Source organism: Amphiura filiformis, chromosome 11 (genome assembly GCF_039555335.1).
Source record: "Amphiura filiformis chromosome 11, Afil_fr2py, whole genome shotgun sequence".
NCBI classification, from domain to species: domain Eukaryota; kingdom Metazoa; phylum Echinodermata; class Ophiuroidea; order Amphilepidida; family Amphiuridae; genus Amphiura; species Amphiura filiformis.
Window position 1 is genome coordinate 17,355,166 of NC_092638.1, and position 27,422 is coordinate 17,382,587.

Consider the following 27,422-nt stretch of genomic DNA (forward strand, 5'->3'; position numbering starts at 1 on the left):
GATATGCTTGTGTTATCATGGCTTACAATATTAATACGTTAAAATCTAATTCTATGCCTTGTATTCAAATCATGGAAGGTCAAAGATCAGATCAATATCAGGAACGGTGATAAAATATGTATTTGTCTACTTTGTCATTTTCATTTCATGATATCTCGGTTGATTATGGACAGACATATAACTCAGTTGAATACATTACTTCAAACCCTCAACATGCTCAACGCATGCAAGCAAACGAGTTTGATTCCTTCATGTTGACAGAGTGAGGGAATGACGTATAAAATCTGAAACAAAATCGGGGCGGCGGGTAGGCGGATGCATCTGTAATATTCACATTGCGTCAATAGCTGCCGCGACGCAGTTTAGAAAACGACAATTTTCCAACAATCTGCATTCAGAATCTTGTCGTGTATAGAGACGGTTTTGGTTTGCCGCAAATGAGCATGATCACCCAGATCTGAATATATTTAATATCCCTTTCCTGAATATAATTAACATGTGGAGTGTACGCGAATGACCTATTCACCCATTGCACGGTTCCGCCATATGCGAGAGCCTCGACCTGGCAGCATGCATGAATGGGAATTGAACCAGTCATATTATACATTGCGTAAAGTTACATAATACTTCCTTTCATGTCTACTGTCAGTTCGAGGCTCTCCCCGCTTATGGCGGAACCGAGCAATAGGCGAATTGTGTATGTTTGGCCATCAATTATCTTCTTTTTTATATTAAAAGGGTCACAATATGAATATCGTGCCTGCTATTGTTTGATAAGGAAAGAAAAAGACTGTGCATTTATCTTGGGATAATTAGACAAGATCATGAAGAATTTTGCCTATAAGGCCTAATTAAGAAATTAAATATACGGATGCTCAAGGCGATATGGTCCTATTATAGGTGCCTCATGTGCAGGGTCAGTGGCATCAGGCGAGGACGGCAATGTCATTCATTCAAAGGGGCAAGATGGACGAGTGGTCGAAGCCCGCGGGGTCGAAGGCACTGCGACTTCGAGCGCTGCCATATGCTTGCCTTCGGTTAATAATGATCTTTATAGCTGGGAATCCTGTTATTACGTTCAGTTAATTGCAAAGTCAAGTCGGCGTTTATTTCTCCGAATGTTAGAAGTACGGTACGGAATATAATAGAAGATCTTCTCATCCCCATAGGCCTACACTGCTTGGCACGTATAAAGATGTTGGTCCAGCGCATAAAGAAATAGTCATTACAGTATACACGTGATTAAGGTGTCGGAGCTGTTCGTAAAGAGAAGACCCATCCCCGGTTCTATACATGTTTATACATGCACCCGTCCATCCACCTATAAGCTCCAAGACGCCAATGGAAATCGGCTTCCCAAGAGGCTTTCTTGGGTTATCCAGCCGACGAGACTCGTAGACTGCGGAACTCAGTCCTCAATGATAGTTAGTCACTTATCTTTTGGTCGTTATATGACTATCATTTGAGGACTGAGTTGTTACCATACCATAAATCTTCCGAGGTGCAGTTTCAGACAATAGCTTGGGATTATTGGGGCAGAGGTCATCTTTTGAATTCTTTCATGACCACTGAAGCATAGTCAAGCCTGTCAAGGACACTCGGCGTGAATTGAAAGACCATGTCACTCGCCACAAAAGAATGTCAAAGGTCATAAGACACCAATTTGGTGTACTTCCGCGCCTCGGAATATGATGCTTAAAGTCTATGACTGCGAGACTCGCACGGACTGACAGGTCCATATCCACGCGTTCATTCCTTGCAATGTGACAACCAACTGAGACGAGCTCTGCAGGTAAACTTTGACCATAATCCTATTGTTATGGCCCGGTGTCATGGTTGGGACATCACCTTGCACGGCACGCGACATCATGGCAGCATTTGGCATGTTTGGGGCAACTTGTCCTCCCTGGCGGGTGCGGTTAATAGATTTAGAATTATGGTATCCCCGTCGGATCCATCTCACCTGAAATGTGAAGTGCTGTGGTCTACGCGGCGATTTTAAACTACATTCCATCACCCGTACACAAAAGTATGATGAGTTCACAACACAACACAACACAATATCGATTTTTAAGCAACTCCATTGTGCAGTCAGTCACAACACCAGTTTGGTGCGGAGGGGACACAGAAATGGCCGAATGAAGCGCAGTGCATTCAATTAATGTTGTCATCAACCCATTTGATATAGTGCATTTGTTATGGGTGTGAAACGAACTGTCGCGGGAGATTGCAATCATGCTTTTGTTGAATGCATTTGAGTAGTCCACCATATTTACGGTATGATTTCGTCATATATGCAAAACCTCTATTGGCCCACAGCTGCACATTATGTCACGCTCATCCCGAGGTCATGCAGAGCTCATTTCCCTCAATGGAAGTGAATTAAGTTGATCCAGTTTCCATAATATTGATCTCTTCAATATCCAACACGGGCTCACCTTTCCTGCCTCCAAGAGCTTTCATTTTATTTTTCACGGCTGGACTCTTGTATTTCAGCAGTTTCTTTCCGTCAACATTTAATATAATTTGCTCTAGCTCCTTCATTGTTTGACTGATTATGACCCAACTACAGATTACATGGTACGGTAATTAGATTTGGACATTGACCATGGCTATAGCGGGGCCTATGGGGTCCTTACATATTTAGGGTCAACTGTCATTAAGGGTGTATTTCCGGCACATAACCTCAAAATGCTTTTCCTATAGATTAGGGCCTACATAGTAAAGATACGACAGATACACCTAGCTGGAGTTTATGGAGTCCAAATAGATGTTGAGTCATACAGGGGTCAAGCAGGGTTGATAACTGAATCACTTTGCATGTGCTGTGATCATAGAATAATGTCAATAGGGCTCTATAGCAGTATGCATAGGACTGTTATCAGATTTGGCTTAAACATGCAGGTCTGTTTTGGGTCTAAAGGGTTAAAATTCTAAAGCTTGTCTAAATCCGAATGAAAATTAGTATAATGCGTTCCTGATCATGATAATAGGATTCAAACTATGATAAATGTCATTTCAAGATCACCAGAGGTCAACCAAAGTTCAAAAGGTCGTAAGATGTCATTTCATGGTCTTAGCAGATCGCAGAATTATCTAGTTTCCAATTCTTTGCCATTTCTCTCTGTAAAGAGTAATTTTGTGACCCCCCCCTCTATAAAAAAAAAGTTCGAGATTTTTATACCACTGGAAACTTTTGGCTACCAGAACAAAATTACAACATGATTACAACACCTTTATGGAGCAGTGTAATACACATAGGCCTAATCATGCATAACTCACAAACGCAAAATCGGATTCAACTGAAAAGCTTTTTTCGTGGATATCTATATTGAAAAATGTCATAAAAAGAGGATGCTGCATGGGATCACGAAATGCTCCTTTAATACCATCTTTTTCCTTAAACATGTTACATCGTTTTGATGATAAAAATTCTTTTCCTAGCCCGCTTGTTATATGCTACTCTAGTAAGCCTGTCCTTGTTCAAAATTTAAGATAAAATCTATGGATAAATACAGTCCGCCAGGTATTATACACCCAGTAGTAATTTTGCTCAATTGCCTCAACATAAAATGTTTTTCCATAACTCGACTCGCACTAACATGCTCAAAAATAATCAAATGATTTTCAGTTGAGTTACACCTTGATGAATTACAGTGCTCTGCATATTATGGTACCACCTGACCTCTCCTGTAGTGGTATTATATATTCAGTTGAAATCGGATTTAGTCGGCACGTTTGTCTGATTATAGCTGTTGGCACTCTTATGTTGAAGAACTCGCATACTAGCCCATTACTCTGTATGCACTATGGATCAAGGAATGAGCTTATAACCGAATGAATACGGTATTATGCAAGGAATGAGCTTATAAACGAATGAATACGGTATTATGTTATTGTTACTTCAGTTTTGTATTGTATGGATCGGATAGTCAACAGACCTGTGAAATCGCTTACACATGACATAATAAGCAAGTTCACAGTATTCAAATTGAACTTGTATACTACAGGGTGGGTAAATAAAACGCCAACAAATATTCCTTTATTTCATTTTTGATTCCTTAACTTTACAAAGCGGTAAACAAAGAATACAAACTACAACTTATTAATAGCAAAGTATATTTCACACGTATGTATCGTAGAACATTGCGCTGCAATACCGTATTTCTCTCCCTCCAGGAGCTGTGCTAGCATACATTGTACACACCGGTATATCATATGCTCGGCGAATATCAAAGCCGTCTATATCGGCCAGATGTATTTGAATAAATAGAACCAAGTTTGCCGAATTTGATGCAAGTTATAATGCTCCATGAACCTCTCACTCATCCATCCCAATTGACATAATGTATTCATTCATTTCTTGTATTGTTTCCCGAATGATTAGAATGTATGTTGATCCAGGTATGCACTGTATCCAATTATTTCTTGCATTGTTTCCAGAATGATTTTAGGCGTGTTAGTACAGCTATGCTTTAATGAATGAGTGCGCTGCATACTATTGTATCACGTATCCTCTCCAGTAATGGTAGCAGTATTTTATGTCCCACTGAAATTGGATATAGTCGGCACATGTTTGTCTGATTATAGCTATAGTTGCCACTCCCGTCATGTTGAAGAACTCGTATACTCATTACTGTGTAGGCTCTATGCCCGCTCCACAGTTCTTTTAGTACAATCTCATCGAGGTATAAGCTTATAACCGAATGAATACGGTATCATATTACTTCCGTACAGTAATGATCGGATATTAAGCAAAGGGCACTATTCAAGTTGAACTTTTATACTACATTACATGGCATGCAGGGTGGGTAAACAAAAACGCCAGCAAATATTACTTTATCTTATTGATATCTATCTTAACAAACAGGGAAACAAAGAATACAAACCACAACTAAACTATTCGAATATGTTTCACGTTCACGCACATGTATAGCAAAATATTAGCTAACATTGCACTGTAACTGCTGTATTTCCCCGGGGGGATCACTCACATAAATGGTCTGTACGCATGCGTGACCAAAAAAACAAGGAAAAGGGGGTGTTTTTTTAGGCAAGGCAAGTTACGCGAGTGACGCATTTAGGGTCTAAAAAACACTGCTTTTCAAGAATAAGGGTAGTGCTCTGAAGCTGAACAACTTGTTTAGGGTACCTTTTCAAATTTTTGGTAAATTACGAGTCCAAAAAGGGTACATTTTTTCATTTTCACTAGCCAAAAAACTCATTTGGGGGTAAATTTTATATTAAATTACCTTATTAAGGGCCTAAATTTGCTGGGAGGGTAAAACTCGTTTAGGGGGTGTTTAAAGAAAATTTGGTCACGCATGCGTACACTATCATACTTGAGTGGCCCCCCCGGGTGTATTTCTTTCCATCCAGGATCTGTGTTGCATACATACCGGTAATACCATATCTAAAGCCGCCTACATCTAAGCCAACGAAGCAACCTTGTCTTCTAACTATACGTACATCTAGGCCAGATGTATTTGAATGAATTGAACCAAGTTTGCCGAAGTAATATTGCTCCATTAACCTCTCACTCATTATCCCAATATGATTATATTTGATAATGTAACCCATCGCTTCTTGTATGGTTTCTTGAATGAAATATAGGCATGTTGGTAAGACCATCGAGCTATTGGTCAGACCTCTACATTCTTAATGATGTTAATTTGTAAAGACATACTTTTGAAGAATAAGGGTCGTATACTACACCAACCAAAAAACCGGGTCAAAAACACCACACAAAAAACACATTTAAAAAGAAAATTAACAGCCACGAGTTCCACGTCTGCAATGATTTCCACACTTCCTGGTGTAATGTAATGTAATGTATCTTCCTGTAGACATACACTCCCTGGTCCATCCATGGATGACAAGGAAACACTAGTGTCCTAGTTGTAGCACACAACTTAGGCTCATGTTGGTTTCCCATTCTTAAGGATACTCACCTGTGAACACATCTATTTTTGTTGCCTGCGCATCTCTGGAACAAAAGCAAAATTTAAAATTTGAATCAAACCATTGAGACAAAATCGCAAAAAAAAAAAAAGTCTTAGTCTTTAAATTAATAAAACAATTTTGTCAAGATATACTTTTACATTTTTCAACACATTTTAGCCAGCACAAGCACACGTGTTCCAAGAAATCCTTATCCTTGATTCCTTATCATAGAAAGTGTTACATGCCGTGTTTTATGAGATGGGATTCAACCTGCATACATCTACAATTAATCGTAATACTAGTAACTTAATTTTGGAAACGGCATAATTTATTTCAGTCAAAAAATATTACATAATCGTTTTCAAGGTTTAAGTGATAGGTTTGTACACAAAGAATAATAACGTTTTTACATTTTCTTAACTGTGTATAGCGATAAAACCTTCACATTGTATAGCGATACTGAATTATGCCTTGCTTGAGGCTGGTTCTCAGTATGCCATACAATGTGGGCCAACACTTCCTGTCAACTGGTTTACAGCTCTTTTCCAGGAAATGGTACAAAAATAGCATGCTATTCATGTGCGTCTATAGATAAATAAAATAAAAAATAGTCACCTGGAATTGTCTAGCAGTTCCGCAAGGGCACCGAATAAGAACTCGTGGGTTGTACTGGAAGTAATAGACAAAGAAAATATAGCTACTTAGGAAACAAAATACATGTACTAGGAGTAGAATGATTAAACCAGCAACATTAAATTCTTCAAAGCGTTTCCATCACAATGTTTTCAGAATTTCAGACCAGGGTTAACAGAAAACACCAACCGTAAGCAGGAAAATCCTTATGTCTGCTGAATGCTGGAATACACGGCATATGTTTAGCCGAGGGTGATGCTCTACTTTTCAAGTGCAGAATATGATGAAAACAGTTTTGAATCAAATTCACAACTATATGGCCACGTGTTTTGAACTCGCCACCCTTAGCGTTACATCACAAATATTATGAATTTTTACACCAATCAAGTTTCAAATTAGAATATCTCCACAACTATCAACCCTAAACTAGCAAAAGTATACATTTTTGGAAAGCTGAAGGCAAAAGCAATTTAAATATACACATTTCAACTCACTGTACAGGGTGACCTTGAAGTTATACAGGGTGAAATAAAAAAAATCCAAATAAAAAATGGGTCATTTAATGCATTGCTTATTACTAACTTGCAGTTATAAACTGAAAGTAAACAACATTGATTTGGTTAGAGGTTAGGGGGAGCCTACTGACTCTGGAAGAAAAAAAAAAATCACAGCTGTTTGGTAATCTCGGAATACAGGGTGTCCCAAAATATGTTCAAATTTTTTACAATTCAACATATTTTGAACTGAAACATTTTACCCCTAACCCATACAAAAAAGTAAGTCCATATTTAGATTCCTCATCAAATTTCCTCTCAGAAAATGTAAACTTTGACTATGATAGGATAAGTAATTAAAAATTTACAGCAACTTTTAGATTTTGAAGACATCCGCATTGCTTACTACATTGTTTAATATGAAAACGGGTAGTTTTTTACATAAAAGTTTGCATTTTATAGACTAAACCAATCATAAAGAGTTAAAAATGATTAAAAACAATTAGCAGAATTAATAATCTTTCAAAAGAGCTCTTAACCATGTCTGTAGCCCATATGGATGCAAAGATATGATCAGTTGATTCAACGCACACACACAAAATCTTTATTTCCCATAGACTTTGCACATACCGCCACCGCCTCATCCGCCACCGCCTCATCCACCACCTCGGTCATTCTGAACTCAAACAACTCTAACTCCACTATCTTAGCTGATAAACAATTCTCCTTTGGAGGTCTGTTAGGGCACATTTATAGCTACAAAATAACACCAAACACACTTCAATACCTTTTGTTTAAGCAGAGATATAACAATTTGAACAAGTCTCGATTTGGAAAAGCATAACAACACCACCATTTTTGGGTGGCGAGTTCAAAACGCGTGGCCATATACTCTATCAACATATCGACAAAAATTGGGCTTTTGAGGTTTGAAAATGAGTTTTATCAGATTTTAAGAGAGTTATTAGTCATGTTGACAATAATGGAAGTATATGGGGTCTATTTTAACACTTTTATGCAAATTTTGCACCATGCTGGCAATTATTTTCTAAAAAAGGGGGTAATTTTGCTGTACATCATAGCCTTTTCTTTTTGGTCTTTCATTTTGTTAAATGGCCATGCGTTTTGAGTTGGTAGATTTTTCGGTACTCAAAATTTCAAATTTTTTTCCTCTTTGAAAATGCACGCTTTTTGATACAAATATAATTGTTTGTTAACTAAACCCGTAAGTACAAGAAAAGTATACATTTCCTGACAGGAAATTAAACGGGGAATCCAAAAATGATGTTGGTTTCCCAGTAGGAAGATTGGTTAGGGAGGTAGTGGAGGTTGAATAGCAACATTTTCCATAAAAAATGTTCCATCTTCAGTGGGATATATTTTTTACATATTATACCCTATGCTGAAAAGAACATCATATTTTAGTTCCTTGGCTCACTGAAAAGCTTTAAAAAAATGTATACTTTTATTTTGATACCTGCTACAGGTTTCACTGTGTGCGAACATATTTGAAATGCACATTTGAGGCATTCTGAATAGGGATTTACACACAAACAGCGCAATTTAAGGTATTTTCTGTAATCAAGTGATTTGCACTAGAAATTCACTAAATTTTAGGACAGAGTTACCTTTTTTAGTTTCTAAATAATTGTTCTTAAGTCTTTACAACATAAAACCAATTAAAAGAAGCAAATATATCAATATACCCCCATTTTTTTGACATTTTTAGTTAAATTTACATATCAATCCTCCATATCAATCCTTGGCTCCACCCTGTCAATTTTTCACTCAAATCAAAATAACTTGAGAATGGTAAATGCTACATAAAATGTCATGGTATCAATACAAAGGTCTCATCAAAAGCTTTAAATTGATAGGTAATTTGTCTAGGTAGCTGACACCCTTGACTTAAAAATAATAATTATTAGCACAAAAAATCTTGCACAAAAGTACTGCTCCACCCTATTGGTGTACTAGTGGAAAACGCATGGCCAAATCTAATCACAAATTCAAAAGACAGGCAAGTAACTTATATGGGGAAAAACAAATTTGCATCATAAGAACTGTGCATGTGTGATACTAAAATGATTAATAACACAGGACATTAGGTCCAGTAAACATGAGTTATTGGGTGAAAAACAACCTTGTGAACGTGGCTGGAAATCAATGGTCATTTGGTGAAAAACAACCTGGATCAATGAGTGAAAAACTAGGGTTATTTGAATAAGGCAGATCTAGGATTTTCCAAAAACAAGCCGTTGCGTAGCAGCCGTCTCGCCCCCATTAGCAGTGCAGGGGTGGGTGCGGAATTGAGTGTCCCTACCCACAAGAAACGGCAGGAGGTAGATCATAGATGAAAAGCGTGAAAGCCAGAAGTCTAGGGTACAAAAATAAATTTGGTTGAAAATTACAGGCACAGATTGAGAGGTAGCGAGTGCTTATGTGAATAAGTTACATGATGAGAAAACTAAAATCTGTTCTGTACTAGTTACCAGTACCGCGCAACACTCTTCCTTTCTTCCCCCCCCCCCTATACGAAGATCTGTGGGTAAAAATAAGCATCATTGACTCATTGTAAAGAACAAGGTCATTGTTTGAAAGCCAAAGGTCATTGGGTGAAATCCAAGGGTTATTGGATGGAATCCAAGGGTTAGGGGGGGGAATCCAAGGGTCCAATAATGGTCAAGGGTCACTAAGTGGACAACAAAGGTCATTGGGTGAAACAGAACGGTCATTGGGTGAAAAAGAAGGGTCATCATTGTCCTGGGCTGAGTACATGAATGTCAAAGGTTATTGTGTGAAAAAGTGGAGCACCAATGTCCTAAACAGGGTCATAGTTGGTCTATGGATAGACCCTATACAATATGTGAGTGGACGCGGCGAATCAGCCGTAAACTCGGCAAATTGTATTCTGAGTTAATGTATGTGAAGGTCGTATTCATAGGTGTATCAATTCGTTGCGACAAGTATCTTATCAAACGCTGTTTAAATTAATCAATAATACTACTGCTGAAGAGGATAATAAGCTTCTACCTATTTCTATAGAATAGTTCTTGTCTTTGTTTGCTTTGGCTAAATCCTGTTCAAGTGGTAGATAACAAAGTATTGTATTTTGTCTAGGTATGTATATAATCAACAATGAACAATGAGAGGATATTTCTGAACCTCGTTGACTTGGGGATGATTTGAAATGACCGCCAATTATGACTGTTGGATATTTATTTCCAGAAATGTAGAAAAAGAGACACACGTAGAACCGATAAAAAATACAATTTTGTCGAAGGAACAGAGTTCAACAAATCATAACCCCGCTTTTGGATATCGTTAGAAGTCAAATGATATACCATTTTAAAGCTTATGGTATATGTTTTCTAAACACGAAATAAAACAAAATTGACAGGGCCGACTTTACGGCTGATTCGCCGCGTCCAGTCACATATTGTATTCTACCTGAATGTAATAAGGCACCTGTGAATTATTCTAACTTTCATTAGGGTGAAAAAAACAAAGGGTCGCTGGGTCATTGGGTGAAATCCAAGGATAACTGGATGAAATTCAGGGGTCTTTTGGTGAAATTCAAGGGTTATTGGGTGAAATAGATGAGTCATAGCAAAGCACCTTAGCACAACCCCTTGAAATTGACTTGCTCTGGCTGAATATGGCTCAATTTAAAGGGGTTTTACATCACAAATGCATCTAGTTTTCTAGCTGTGCATGTAACTGATGTGTGCGGGTCAATCAATTTCTGTTCACATTATGCAATGAGTCTAGTTACCCTCAATAAGATGTTATCTATTCATTGGTTTGCTTATTTTGGCCATTATTTGGGTATTTCATGACAGTAGAATACATGTAGGTGAAAAAGCTGCATCACTTGCTCCCTATTATTATTTTAAACTAGATTTCGCGGTTCTCGGGTCAGGCGGTTCTCGTGATAGGCCTATTTATAGGCCTCTGCACGTGTGCCGTTTTGAAAATAGGCCTATTGATCCGATGAGATGCACCTGCAGGATTAACCACACTGTAATGCTTTCTTCCGATGCTCGCACTGCGCCCGTGGGTACTCCGCGCACTACGCGATAGCGCACCGCGAGCACGCGGACAGAGGGATGGACACGCCATGATTAGTATTATGATGTTGAATGCAATAGGCATATTTTGAGGTGCAAAATGTGATGAGAGTAGGACTTGCTTGCGAGAAATGAAAACCTAATGCAGAATGCGGTTTGTTTTTTATTGTATTTGTGTGTGGGGTGTGTGTGTGCGTGTACGCGCTTGCCGGCAAACACAAGATTTTTCACCCTAACTGCGGACTTACTTCCGACAGAGGACAGTCGGCCCGCAGTCTCAAACTGCTGCAAAAGACCTCAAATGCATGCTTAATGCATTATAGTGATATTTGGTCAAAACCGCAGACCATACGTGTAAAAACTACAGCAGTTGATGAATAAAATTCTGTTTTGTATTAGACACAAAAAGATCCGCCATTTTAGTCCACGGTTAGGCGATGAAAACATGATACACATGTCTGCGTTCAGATAGACATTGTCCTCGGTTGGCGGCAAACACGCACAGGGGTGTGTGTGTCAGTACAGGATTTCGGACAAGCATTTTGTGCAAAACGTATCTAATGTTGCAAATATTGGAATAGTAGACAAATAAAACCACTGCTACAAACTATTCTTTCTTTTTTTTATGTTGGGCATATAGATAGGCATTACCTGAAATCTAGGAGATAAGGCTGACGAAACTTCGGCCAGGCACAAGTGACCTGGTGAACGAAGGGGGTCGCCGTAGATAGCTGGTCGGGGTATTTTTACAGGACAGGCAAGTGTAGCCAACAATCGGGAGTTACCCTGATCGGAACCGCCTATAATCATGGATCATCTGCCCCGCCATTACCAGATGAACCACAGGGAGAGCGGAGATTTTTTTTGGTCCCGTGGGGAATTGAACCCAGGACCTTTCGCACCAAAGGCTTCTCTTTTTTTATTTTCTTGTCCAAAATTTATTTTAAAAAAACAAACAAAAAACACAAAAAAATGATTTTCAAAGAGGACTATACGCATGGTTTACTAAACGCGCACGGCAGCTTTAAGACACTTGATTTAATTAAGATGGCCTTAGCCCAACATCTGTTGCGTCAGATGTTGCATTGATTTTCTGTTTCAAGTTTCGGTTCTAGACTGCAATTTACCACTCAATGATTGATCTTTGTTCAGGCTTTATCATTCGTCTCAATGTTTGTTGCTGCAGAAATGCAGTATTGTCAAAATGAATGTTTTTATAATTGATGGGCAACTTAAATTATAGTAAACTCAGGACTCGTACAAAATATGTCATTTTTGCCATATGGTCGCATGTCACAAATAGGTCACCCAAAAATGGAGGGGCCGTAACATGAAAACTCTTCTTCTCACTTCAAGTTTGGTTTATTCTAAAAGTAATACCTATTGTAGAAAGTTTGGTGTCATTTTGTAGATAATTATGTTCTTTATCAAATACAAAAAAAACCAAGTCAATTGGACAACTACTTTGAGAGTTATACTTCAATGTGTAACATGTGTCAATGGAGGGGCCGGGGCGGGTGAGCCCCATAGGATTGTACACAAAATTGTGAAAATATGGCAAACTTCAAACCTTTGTATCTTAACAAGTACAACTAACATGGACCACAAATTGCACATATATCATCCTGGACTGTAGATCTACCTCATAGGGAGTCATAGTAGATCAACTGTAACAAAAGATGTAACTAAATTAAGACAGTTTTCCCTATGTTACTGTACAAAGTGTGCACGTAATGCTCCGAAAATTTCTAAATGGCCTATCTATTGCCTGAGACACCCTACTTATTCAAAAGTACACATATTTTAAAGGAAATTTGATGAGGAATTCAATTATGCTACTAGTATTAGTTTTAGTGCCAGACATGGAGGAAAAAAGTTTTGATTGATAATGTCATACAAATTGTAAAATTATTGACCACCCTGTATGTTTAACGCAAGAGATACCAAACTTTTTCTTCCTAACTTGTTTGAATCCATATTTATTTTGAGCTACAGCTTTCAGAAAAAGAAAATATGGGGTTTACCATGACAAGAAAGATGCTAATTTTGTTGATGTTCCACCCTGTTTATTTCTTACCCACCCTGTATTATGATGTTATACTTTGTTGATTTGGCATCCTTGTAATATAAGCTTTCCAGAAATATATACTTATAATGGTCTAAAATGTATTCATTAAAAGTTGTGTTGGAAGTGAATCAAAATTGGTGATATTTTTATCATTTAATGTTACACAAAAGATGACCAATTCATGACATGTGACCATATTATTAATAATTATTGTAAATGCATAAATTACTATTAGATAATTTGTATGTCAACACTCCATTACTGCCACCACAAGATTAAAAAACTAACTTGAATTTGGCAGTATATTTATAAATATATATTTTTTTGGGTGGTGGGGCCAGATATAGGCATATGAGCTAATTTATAAGGTATCAGAAATATATATCACCATACTCAAGCGTCAATTTGAAGCTAAACCTACATGTACCCACCTCAACATATACCTACTTCGATAAGTTCCGATTCGATGCCGATGATTGAAGTCATACCTCAATTAGGCCAAAAAATGTTTCCTTGCCCTCCATTTTGCTTGCCCTGGATTTTTGGAGTGGGTTGGTAGGTCAGAAAAATATTTTTTCTTTTTCTTTACATGACACACTACTGTATAGGCCACGGCAATGAGCATTGGTCATGTGGGAAGATAAACAATACCCATGACACACACCATAGAAATGGATTCAATTAGGGTGACTAAATACTTGCAGTCATAAGGCTGCGATCACATAGAAGTATATACGGTATTCGCTATACCAAATACGCTCATTCGATCAGGCTGCATTCACATAGTATACTCCTATGTGAACTCAGCCTGATCGAATGAGCGTATTTTGTATAGCTTAATACCGTATACTTCTATGTGATCGCAGCCTAAGACACAAAGTTTATTGGAGATATGGATGCAGGAATGGATAGTTATGAAATGTTTTATGAGTTTACAGTAATGAGTAATGGTTTTCTTCTTAACAAAATGTTGTTGGCCAAATTTAGCTTTAAAAGGAAATTTACATCCAGAAAAAGTAATTAAAAACTATTAAAATTATAAACTAAAAATTAAAAAATTTGAAAGGGCCAACCCTGATTTTTGGCAATTTTTGGTCGGTCGGTGGAGGGCAAGCAAACTTTTTTTTGGCCTCATCGACATTGATAATATGTAGAGGCTTGAGGTGGGTACAAAATGTAGGTTCAAGCTTCAAATTGACCATTGCATCAGGTGATATTTCCGATTTACATCATAATATGCATGTAAATTGGCTCATTTGCATCTGGCCCAAAATTACATAAACCAGCTCGGGAACCAGCTCTACCAACAACATGTCAAAGTCCAAAAACATAATTGATTAAAGATGATAAAAACAAATTATAGGGGGGGTCATAAAGCACATAACTTTCTGGTATTGCAAAACTACTGTCATAATTTCAGGGTTTTCTGTACGGTTCTAATAAGAGTCCAAATGATCTGAATTGAGTCGTACACTCCTCCTGGCTCAGATAATGTAGGTTTACATATGTATGATGAATCTGTTATGATCAACTTGTACACCTGGTAGATACTTAGTCCATCAAGACATCATGATTCAATATTCCATGCCATGCAGCGTAGCTGATCACAGATTTCAAAACCATGCCACACAAGCTGCTGTGAAAGGTGACATAAAATATGTCATGCATGAGAGACTCCACACATTCAATCACAGGCCTTACTTATCAGTGGTTGAGTGGTCATGAAAATATTCAAACGATAAACATCTACATGTATACTTGTAAACAAATCCTATTTAATTGTAACTATAAAGTAGTCATGATTTAAATCAATTAAATGGCAAACATATGAATGAATAAACTCACAGGACTAAAGAGTTCTGTAAGTGCAGTCTAAATATCTAGGCAAAATACAACTCATAAGAACAAGAGTTTAGCAAATTTGTCTTTCATACATTTATTTCATAGCCAGTCTGTTTAATATTCAGATTGAGAACTATGTGAAATTGAAACGTGATTGCATTTTATATAGTGCACTATTTTGTAAATAGCTGTAAATCCAAAATTCATCTTTCATTATGCTGTCAGCTGTATTAAATGACGTCACCAGCAGGCTATGCAAGTGGCAACCGACGCAACGTACTAGTACTACACCATGCACTCGGCTAACATGCCCCCTGTCACGTGACATGTATCAGCAATATGACGCCAATATCCCTACCCTGGAAAAATGGTGGTCCGTAAACGAACTACTTCCTCTTTCATAAATACATTCGCCCTTTTATAAACTCTCAAAATATCGAACAAAATAACAAAATTCCTCTATGATCGATCACTCAAGGGGCAATATAGATATTGAACTTTGTACAGCAATGTGTATACTATATAAGAATCTGCAAACGACGGCAGAAACTCACGAATTGGTATGAAGATAATCAAAGTTCAGTACAGCTCGACGCAGACCTTGGTACGCCATCTTCCTTCCCGCCCTTTCGTTACACACGGACAATGACTTCACCTCGAAGAGATACAAATAGGTCGAGCTCGATGTCAATTTACCGTCTTGTAGATTCAAAACTCAGTCTTGTCACGCAATAAATTGCACACTTTCGTCTCAACAAAGAGTGTGTTAACGTAAAGGTAGTTAAAAATCGAACATGCAGTGTTAATTTCACCCCGAATTTCACTCATTACTTGACGAGAACATTCTGGTACGTCCACTTGGCAAGTGGCAGAAGGCAGCTCTCGTGTATGCATGCCACCTCGAAAAATAAAAGCGTGGTTAAATGGGCGAATCACTATTTATGCCATTCGTATGTATTCCTCCAACAAATAAAATAACGCGGAAAGGTTGCGAGCTGTAAGTAACGTTACAAAATACTTGTAATTTATTTAAATGACACAAAATAATATACTGACTGATGACCATATGATATTTTTTATATTATTTTTTAATCTATTTTCATACCAACAATGTTTTAACACGTTGCTTTCGGCGTATCAAATTTATGTTAATTAGTCGGGTCAGTATTGCCTGACTACCGTGACCCCACGCCAATGATATCTTTGCGCTATTCACTATCGAGATGATCTGACGAAAGCAGGAAGTACTGCAAACGCTGTGCTCTGGCTTTACATTTTATGCTATTATAGTCTTGAGGATAATTTATTTGGGAATGTGAGTAGTATTATTGTGGTAATTTTTACACGATACCTTCACAGATAGCTTCAATTGTATGATTTGTGAATGCTGTTTATTATTAATGCAGTAAAACTGACGGACCGGGGACACGGAAAACCAGAGAAGATGAGAGAAAAACAAGCAGCACACAATTGAATTGATGATAGCCTACATTGTCATTGACATGATTGACGACTGAATTTAATATCATACATTCATGACATTTACGTAGCTTCAGTATTACTGCATAAAATTAATTGCTATTTCGTATTTACCATGTTCACAACAAGCTATGTATGCGTGTTTATTGCAGTTCAATGTCGCATTTCATATGCACTGAACGCTGCACTGTGCATGCTATTGCTAGCTAGCCGTTCAACTCAAGCTGGCGCAACACAACAAAGGAACATCATTATTTTGTTCAATTGTTGTATGGATATACAATGTAGTACATAAATAAATGATCATGTATGTAGTCCGAGTAGCTCGTTCACGTAGCGTTTTCGTTGTCCCACTGGCCTACTACAACCATGCTACAACGTAGATTGCCTGGCGATCGGAGTGTTATCGTCAGAGCACCTCGGACTATGCAGCACTGCATTCAGAGTCTATATTGAGCACTGCCAGTGGCCGATATAGTACATGTACATGTACCGGATTTTGTGTTACCAGCAGGTCCATAAAAGGTCCAAATTTTGGAAAACAAAGTACACTTTTTCAAAATTTTCCACCAGTCCGTAAAGGTCCAAATTTTGAAGAAAAAAAAGTCCACTTTTTCAACCCAGATAAATCCTGGCTATGGGCCTGGTTACCACAGATCTTTTCAATAAAATTAAATTTTGCCTGGGAATTGGGGAGAATATTTTGAGTTTTATATCAGGATTGTTTAACAATCTAGACCTGAATTATTGTATTCATGACATTTGTAGTACTAGTGCGGTTTGTGTGAAATTGATAAGGCCAAGTAAAAACATGTGTTTCTCATCCCTGCCCACACCAATTTATTTGTTTGGTGTTTTTTTTGTCATTTTCCGGGGAAAATAGAATAAATATCATACCGTATTTTTGTTTTTGTATCCATCATTTCACAATGAAAATGTAGTACCGGTACACTACAAACCCTCAACTGAAGTGCTTACAAGCATGTCATAGCTTAATACTGTCAACTCATTGGTGGGCAAGTTGCGTCTCTGATATTAAAATCAATCTTGTAAACGAGTGACTTAATCCCCGACGGCTGAACTAATCCCGATTCAAGAGCAATAATTATAACCAAAATTATATTCTTTTTTGTTAAATCTGCAGGAAGTTCTGCTGAGTGCCCCCTGGAAGAGCCACTGAGGCGGAACTAAAGCAAGGCTTCATATGAAACATGTCTCGCAATGGTCCATCCAGGAAAAACAGCGAATTCGCCAGCAGATACACTAATTACACTTCCATGTGACATGTTAGGAAAGACTGATTAAAGTTCAACTTAATATAAAATTTTAGTACATGTACATTAACTAAGTAAACCCCAGGAGTAAACCAGACCATTAACCAGACTGTTCAGTGCATCAAGGCAGTGACGTAGACACAACTTTGTTTGGGGGAGACGGCTTTCGCAGGGGAAATGGGCTAAGAAGTATGGTACAAAAAATGCATACAAATTTTGGGTAGCCAAACCCGTAAAAATGGGGGAGGGGTATGGTCATTTCTGAAGTTGAGTACCCCTTTCCCCCAGTTTATCATTTATTTTTATCAATTGAATTCTAATGAATTTCATGTAGCATTATTATTTTCCATAAAAACAATAAGAGTAGGATTACTCTGAATAACATGACTACTGTAAAAGTAAAAATTTTCGCGAGGTTTTTATTTTCGCGAGTGGACATAAAATCGCGAAAATAAAAACTCGCGAAAATAACCTTTTGCATTAGGCCCTTCACAATTAATTCTTAGTTTCCTGTTTCAAGTTTGAAAATAAAGGACGAGGCGACTTTTAATTATTAATTATTAATTATCTATTAATTATTAATTATCTATTACTTTCTTTATTTTGAAAATGTGGTCGTGACTATTTACAACAGTCCATTTGGTCATTTTGACTAAGACTACGGATTTAATTATTTTACCTTTATAATTGATTTTTTTACATTAATATTATAAGGGAACCTACAATGTTCTTGTTTTATAGTCATAATCAAAGTTGAGATGATCAAAAACAGATATTAGCAAATAAAAGTAATTAAAAAGTCAATTAAATGATGAAAATACCTAAATAAAAATAAAATAATTAAATATTTTTCCATTCTTGATTTTGGACGCGCGAGGGAAACAGGAAACTAAGGATCAATTGTAATTGGCCTTAGGTTTCTATTGTATCAATATCAAAACCGCGAAATTTAATTTTCGCGCAATTGACAAAATCGTGAAAATATCTTCTCGCAAAAATATTGACTTTTACAGTACTCCCTAAAATATTATCCTGTTTTGCCAAATGAATCGAGCTAAATACTAATCATTTAGTTCTAACTGGCAATGGAAGTTAAATTCTATAATATTTGGTGAATCTTTGAAATATATGGAAGAGCCCAAAAACATGGGTTTTAGGGTGTTTTTCATATAATATTGTGACAATCAAGCCCAAAGACTTGTACAAAGACTAATTTAAGTTACAAATGCATTCTAACTTTTGGAAAACACATTTTCTGATATTTTCCAGACCATAACCAATATCAAAAATATTTAAAATTTTCGGGTCACTCTTACCTATAATCAAGATTTTGAATGCTTAGACTTGTGCCAAGTCTTAGAATTTAGTAAGAGAACATGCAGAATTGCATGTTTTTGGCCCATTTATATTTTCCCTGAAATTGTCCAAATATTAAAATTTGACTTTTATTGTTTAGAACAAACTAAAGGATTTAAGTAGGATTTAGCTATGTTTCATTTGGCAAAACAGGATAATATTTTTTTAATTCCAAAAAAATAATACTGTATTTTTTATGGAATTGGAGTAGGGAACTTCCTTGTTAAAATGAACTATTATTTGTCTCATTTGCGTTGAGAGTAACATGGTGCATGTAGTATGTGTCCAGCGTATGGACAAATCGCACCTCCACGCATGTGTGTATGCCCTGCGGGATAAGGTTAGCTTGCGCAATTCGAATCTGCCACTGTGGTATCCAACATGACACTACTCTCATCATAAGCTGAGCTTTGATACATCACTCAAAATATATACCGTATAAAATTTTACCCAATTAGTGCACCTCCCTTATAAGTGCCCCTTTTTCGATTGACTAACCATTTCAAATTGGTCAAAAATATCTGAATAAATTAATTTATACCATTACACATTCAGTGTTTTTCTATTGGGAGTAAAAAAACGGCTTTTTATCTGGTATGGGGATTAAAAAATACCAGTAGAAAATGCTGTCCGGTACAGCCTCCGTATTCGAGTTATCCACAGTGGAGTACTGAAGCTCTGAAAGCTTTAATTGCAATGTGGGGGATGACAACCGGCAAATATACAAATAACATCAGCGGCATCGGGCATTTACCCGGCATTAAGCACAGTAGAAAATCATGGTGAGCAAGAATATTCTGGTTTAATCTCTAACCGGAATGATTCTTTATTATGTTCAATAGAAAACCGCTGATTGTGACTTGAGATTGAGTTGCCAGATTTTGACTTCGATACATTGTACTTGTATTTGCAATGTTAGAGCATGTTCCCCATTTTGACCTTTGATTAGTATCCCTTAAAATTAAGCATTTAGAAATATATATTTAAAATATTTAGTGTCTTTAGTGTATAATTGATTGTGCTGGCATACATGTATTGTAATTATCTTATTTGTACATTGTAGTAATGTTGTGCTTCTTTAAAAAAAAATGTATGGCTTCAAAAAAGGAGACTGCTACAGTAAATGAAATTCTGAAGACACATTTCCTTAACAATTCATTTTCTGAAAGCTGGAGGAGGGGCTCTACGTTATTTATTCATTTATTGTTCATTAGGCTTTTCAATCAAATAAAAGCAAAATTATACCAGCATTCCAAGCAAGGGCTGCCAGAGCCCAGCAAAAGTGGCAATTTAAGCTGTCATCTGAGAGATGTGTGGACCACCCTTGCAAACTGGTCATAAAAGTATTGTACAATGTATGCACAGAAAATTTATTAATAGCACATTAAAAGTACAAACATTTTTAAAAACAAAGCAAGAGGCCCCAAAATACAAGAGGGTTAGAGAGCCAATATATTGCACTTGTCAAGCAGGATAGCAGTGGCGTAGCGTGGGTCATCATATTGGGGGGGGGCACCGGGTCTGATGGGGGGCACAAGCCATTTTTCTGCAATTTTCCTATGGGATTGTCTCAATTTTGAGATCGATTAGGGGGCACGTGCCCCTATGACGCTACGCCACTGCAGGGTAGAACACACCCCTAACATATCAAGATAATATTTCGCCCATCCCCCACCCCTTCTTCACATCAAAACACAATTGGCATCAAGGATTACATTTGGAATGAACGGACTGAAAGTAATCTCTCAAGTGGGATTTGAATTTTGAAGCAGTTAAAACTTTTGCACAAATAAATATCTAATGTGGCGGGAAGGTCAAGACTTATTTTTAAGGAAGATGGAGAGATATTTAAAAAAAACCTGATAAGACAAGCTTGATTTTCAGGTCCCTGGCACTGAATCCGTATGTAATATGTGATGGAAAAGACAAAATCCTGATAAGACAAACTAAATTGTGTGGCCCAACAAATTTTGCATTAAAGAGTTTCCACTGTATTTAGGTACTTAAGTAATCAGGATGCTTACTTTTCTGAGAATTTAAAGCAGGCATAGCATTGCAACGGTTGACATTAAGACATTTGGATACAGTCATAACCCCGGATCATAACGGACATCACACCATGGTAAGCCTTCGAGACAAATAACTGAGGTCAAGATGCTCCAAACAAACATTTTACTCCTCAGGATGTTTCTGATGGAGAATAGCCCTGGTGGCTGTCCTCTGAATACGTTCCAGAGCATTTTTTAGACACCTTGTGTGGTGCATCTAGGGGAGCAACTTTTTCGTGGATAGCCAAGACCATGGTCCGATATCATTGGAGGAGAACCTCGGGGGATCCATTTGCAAATCCCTTGCATCATTAGTATTTAATTTAACGATAGAGAAATGTATCATAGGCAAATTGCCCAATACCAGAAGTCAAGTGCTAGCCTAGATCATTGGCATATAAATGAGCGCAGGGGGCCAACAACACAGCCCTGAGGAATGTCAGTAAGGACGGAGACCCAGTCCACATTCTGCCCACTGAACTCGACCCAAGACAAAGGAACTGATCCAGGCAAGCAGCTGACCTCTGATAACAGAAGTACATGCAAGGAGTATGTACCAGGGATGTTTCCAGCAAATTATAGAAAGAGACGATAACACAAATCTTTGCTAAACCTAGTTACATGTATTATGACTATCCATGCATGGGACACAATATCATAATTGCATTTGGTGTTGGTTTACTCCAACCAATTGACTACTATGAAACTAAAGGGGAAGGAGCCCAACTACTACTGTAAAAGTAGAAAATTTCGCCGATGTTTTGAATTTCGCGAATGGACATAAAATCGTTAAAATAAAAACTCGCTGAAAATAACCGCTTGCATTAGATTTCTATTGTATCAATATCAACACCGCAAAATTTAATTCTCGCGCAATTGACAAAATTTTGAAAATATCTTACAAAATTTTTGGCTTTTACAGTAGTAGTGTGTGCTGGGGGGTGAGCAGCAAACTAGGGGTCTTTTGGTGATTTGAAGATTATGACCAGTGGGGAAGACTACATTATATGGCATTCCACCAAACCATCTATTGGAAAGGTTAGGAGCAGGGTTTCCACTTGGTCCAAATCATGATGTCCAGTGCCGGGGATTCAGCACCCAAAGCCCTCGATGTCGCCGATGTTTTGAATTTCGCGAATGGACATAAAATCGCAAAAATAAAAACTCGCGAAAATAACCGTTTGCATTAGATTTCTATTGTATCAATATCAACACCGCAAAATTTAATTCTCGCGCAATTGACAAAATTTTGAAAATATCTTACACAATTTTTGGCTTTTACAGTAGTAGTGTGCTGGGGGGGGGGTGAGCAGCAAACTAGGGGTCTTTTGGTGATTTGAAGATTATGACCAGTGGGGAAGACTACATTATATGGCATTCCACCAAACCATCTATTGGAAAGGTTAGGAGCAGGGTTTCCACTTGGTCCAAATCATGATGTCCAGTGCCGGGGGATTCAGCACCCAAAGCCCCCCCGGACACGCCACTGCAAAGAAGCAGACTGGAACAAAAAATTACATTAGAATGCAGTGGGGAGGGGCCAAAATAGCTATGCCTACTTTTTGTAATTTTTTTCAGTATATCCCCTACTAGTAGTGAGCGACAAAAAATCCACATTTTGGGGCAAAGTCCAAAGGGCACTTTTTGCACACAAAATCTGCAAGTGAAATTTTCATTGGAAAAAAGTGTACTTTGTAAGTCCTTCACCCCACCCCTCCAAATTAAATCCTGCATACAGGCCTGCAGATCATTTCATTACATAAAGAAAAACAAGCATAATAATAAAGTATTCTTAACATAAAGATTTTTATTTACATCATTTACCTTAGTGCTATAATTAATGTCTTACATAAAGTTTTGTTAATACAAAATATACATGACAAAATATTGTAACATGTGCTGACATTACAGCATGCACTGCAGATAATATCTGCATCCTTGATAGGGGAGGAGCACTCAATCAGTAAAGTGATATGCATATGTGATATGTCATGATACCTTTCAAAATAAGGAAATGCATTGTAAAGTTACAATAGCATTAACAGGGTCTTTGGGTGACTTGACAAAACCAGGTTTTCCAATTGGTGCATAGTGGCATAATGAAAATCAATGTAATGAGTCCCGTCCCCTGGGAAAATGTCAGTATTGTGCAAGCTGGGTGATGCCAGGCCAATTCATGAATCGGATCCAGGGGTTTAATAATGTGGTATGCCGGTCTGATAGCCAAGCTCGTTCAAAAAACATAATGGGTGCAGTACCAGGACTTGCAACATAGGTATCAAAATGAGCTGGGTATCCATGCAACACTGCAAAGTTTCACATAGGTTATATTTCTAAAATGAGCTATCATTTTAACCTGGTTCAAGTTTTGTATGTGGTATCTCTCGGAACGCTTGGCAGGGAACTTCAATAAGTTAATCCCTGGGAGTGGATCATACCTCTTCAATATCATTGCCACACAGAATTATTATAAACACAGCCAAATTAAAAAGTCTCCAGTAGTTCCATCCCCATTTACTCAGAGTCTGATGAGTTTATGTCAAAATAATTTTTATAATAATTTTCTATACACTTTCCTTCGAAAGTTGATACCAAATTTGATATCAAAAGTTTAATCATCGTGAGCAGAGGAACCTTTGTTTGGAAATTCATGCAATTTTAAAAATGACATAGGGAATTGTATCACGTAGCGGAACTAGCGTGAGTGCCAGGAATTACGTCGCCTGAATAGGCCGGCAGGTTAAAGGTTTACCCATGCATGTCAAAATGCAAATCAAATACCCCGCTCTTTCAATTGTGCACAGGCAAGTGTACAATGATTCCTGTACGGGTTGCTTCAGGCCACATAATAAGCTGATACCATGATGCATTGACTTTTGCGTGGTCAATTCATAATTTGTCATTTTTGAAATTGCACGAATTTCCAAACAACGGCTCATATGCTCACGATGATTAAACTTTTGATATCAAATTTGGTATCAACCTTTGATGGAAAGTGTATAGAAAATTATTATACAAATTATCTTGCCATAAACTCATCAGACTCTGATTAAATGGGGACGGAACTACTGGAGACTTTAATTTGGCTGTGTTTACATGAATGAACATTGTTACAAACTGCAGAGCACACATTCAAATAATATACATGTACAATATAATTTTACTATATTTTTATACCATGGAAAAAGTGTATTTCAACTGCCTGTATGTATCTACCTAGGAATGCATCTTACAAAATGATGGTGTATGTACATAATTATATTGAGCAAAGATTGCACAAACTTTTTCGTTGTTTTTAATATTTTATTTTAAATGAACTTAACGCTAGCTACATCTTGATTCTGCAATTCTGTCCTGTCCACATTATTTCTGTAGAAGTAATTTAATAATAGTTAACTCACATGTATGTTCAGTGGTGACAAGGAAATTTTTTTCTGGGAGGACAAGGTGGAAGGGTAAAAAAAAAATCTGGGTGGGGGCAAAAATCTGTAACACAATTGGGTATGTTCTGTAGTGATACAAGTAAATTATTTTCTGGGAGGGCATACAACATTTTAGTAGGGGGGGGGGGTGTGTGCAAGAATCTGGAAAAAATTCAACTTCCTTAGTTTGACTTGGGGAAAAAAGCTCAAAACCTCAGGGCTCCCAATTGTCCCCCTTCTTGGTGATGCCAGCAGGTTGTACTGCAACTCGCTTCAATTTAACCAGCGTATACAAGTTTGGTATTCTTGACTACCGGTGCGGTACCAAAATTATACTGTAAAAGTAGAAATTTTTGCGAGGTTTTTATTTTCGCGAGTGGACCTAAAATCGCGAAAATAAAAACTCGCGAAAATAACCTTTTGCATTAGGTTTCTATTGTATCAATATCAAAACTGCGAAATTTAATTCTCGCGCAATTGACAAAATCTTCAAAATCGCAAAAATATCTTCTCGCAAAAATATTGACTTTTACAGTATTAAGATTGACTCCAGAGAAACATTTTGCTTGTCCAACTTACTTTCTCCCAAAAATAAGAATTCATCAGGAGCGTATGGCCCAACTACCTTCCATCAGTCAGTGTTACCCATTCCATCTCCACTCTCCTACATTAAACTGGTGTGGGAGAGGAGTCGGGGGACTCGATGACATCTCTTAACCTACTCACCAATTTATCATCCATTTTTGTCATGAGGAATCATCTCTTATACAACTTCCTCTCACCCAATGACCCATGCTACTCTCATTACCCATTGTTTTAAAAAATTTGTGTTATCTAACACATCCCCAAAATTTCCCCCAATTTGGCAGATTGTCGTTATTTCCCCCTCCCCATAACTTTTAATTATAAATAACATGAAATAAATGATCCATGACTTTCTTGTCACACCAAAATTTTGTATCTAGCCTGAAAAAAACAAAAAACAATTCTTAATACTGATTGATGTACTTTCATACACCACACTCTATTAATGACACATTTTGTTTTTGATGTTAGATTGTCTAAAATAACTGGCCCACATTTCCTACATGGCTGAAAGTTAGTGCCACCTAGAGACCAATAAGGCCAAAAAAAAAAAAAAGGGTTTGTTTGCCCAGACACGACCGACCCAAAAATTCAAAAAAACATCATACACTTTTTTATTTTTTATTTTTACGATGATATAAAAAAAATAAAGAAAATTATGTTTTCCCCATAAAAATGCCAAATGACACTTAATAATGACATTTAAGTTAATATTCCTGGCAATCACCGCATTCATTTTTCCAATTTAGCCCTCCCCAACCGTGCCAACACTATTTTACCATCAATCAACATCAATATAGAGAACCAAGCACAGCAAGTACATGTACAGATATGGTCTGGGATTTTCTACTCCAGCCCGATTTTGTTACCAAAGAGGTTAAACTTTATCAGAAAAGCGGTTAGAAAAGTATGCGGAGTACATTGATTGTATATAATGTGCAATCCGCGTACTATGCGGAGTGCTTTCGCACGCTTTTTGGGCGGGTTGATGCATTTATATTCGGTCCTATTTTCCAACATTTTTAGTGATAGTTTTGTTAGAAAAACTAAAAACATCAAAAATCACATGTTTTTTCTTCTTGTGTAGGAAATACTATTCAAATAGGTTGATGAACGCGTATTCAATACTTGTTGCTCGAGAAATTAGACTAAATAATGCGCTTGCGCTACGCATCAACATCAGCGCGCATGCATTATTTTTGTCAAATTTCTCTCCCAAGTAGGGCCTACACGTTCATTAACCTATAATTAAAGTTTGACACAAGTACAAAATGTAAGGCTGAATGTTGTATATTTTCTCTTACACCACTTACACCGCTGCAACACATGTACATGCACATCTAAAAAAAAAAAAAAAAAAAAAAGGAAATCGACCTACCGACCCACTCCTTTCTACCCCATGTCTGGGCAAACAAACACTTTTTTTTTTTTTTTTGGCCTAATATAAGTACAATAAGCTTATACCTCAACGATCAGTTAATTTATAAACATCTTATCAAGATAAATACTAATACTTTTCACAAAAAGGGCAAAATACTTCTTTACATCACTCAGTATAAAGCCCAGAAATCTCTTGATTATAATATAATTTTTCTATCTAATTTATAAGACCAAGTTGTGCGAATGAGCGACAAATGTCAATCCAATCCTAGAAACAAACTTGTCAGTTCTTCTGTGAACTTGGATAAACTTTGTGCGATACACACAACAATTTAATTATCATTAATATTATAATACAATTGAACTACCAGATACTTTTTTTAGTAGTAGCCATCGAATGAAAAATAATATCATACTATATACACTATGTACATGCACAATTTGTTTAAATAAGTTCCATTTTCATAAGGTTCTTATCATTTAACAAATTCAAGGTTTGTTATTGTATTTTGTATCTATATGAAAACGTCTCGAGGCGGTATCATAATTGTTCAGTTAATTGTTCACACGATGCAATCATGTATGCATGTTCAACTTCAAGCATGGCGTCATACAGCCATACAAGTCTCATGCATGCATACAATGTAATGTCAACCATGTACTTCATGCTCAATGTACATGTATCAAGCTCTGTACAATTATGATACTAGCTTTAGTTGCCGCTTTACTTGCAGCATCTCATAAAACTATTACTAAATATATATTTTACAAGCCTTTTCAAACATTACAAGAATTCAGTTTTGGCTTTCAGTTCTCCTATGTTGCCAA

The 27,422-nt window shown here is 37.1% G+C and overlaps 1 protein-coding gene across 1 annotated transcript in view; it reads right to left on the reverse strand.

Annotated features, from left to right (window-relative positions):
- LOC140164463 (ATPase MORC2-like) overlaps positions 1 to 15,959 on the reverse strand; it is a 54,950-nt gene extending 38,991 nt beyond the window's left edge. Inside the window, exons 1-3 of the mRNA XM_072187745.1 lie at positions 15,605 to 15,959; positions 6,559 to 6,612; positions 5,952 to 5,986 (exon numbers count right to left, since the gene is read on the reverse strand). Of these exons, the coding sequence (XP_072043846.1) occupies positions 5,952 to 5,986; positions 6,559 to 6,612; positions 15,605 to 15,663 (148 nt within the window). The 5' untranslated portion in view covers positions 15,664 to 15,959. The remainder of the gene's footprint in view (positions 1 to 5,951; positions 5,987 to 6,558; positions 6,613 to 15,604) is intronic.
- Between the last annotated feature and the right edge of the window lie 11,463 nt (positions 15,960 to 27,422).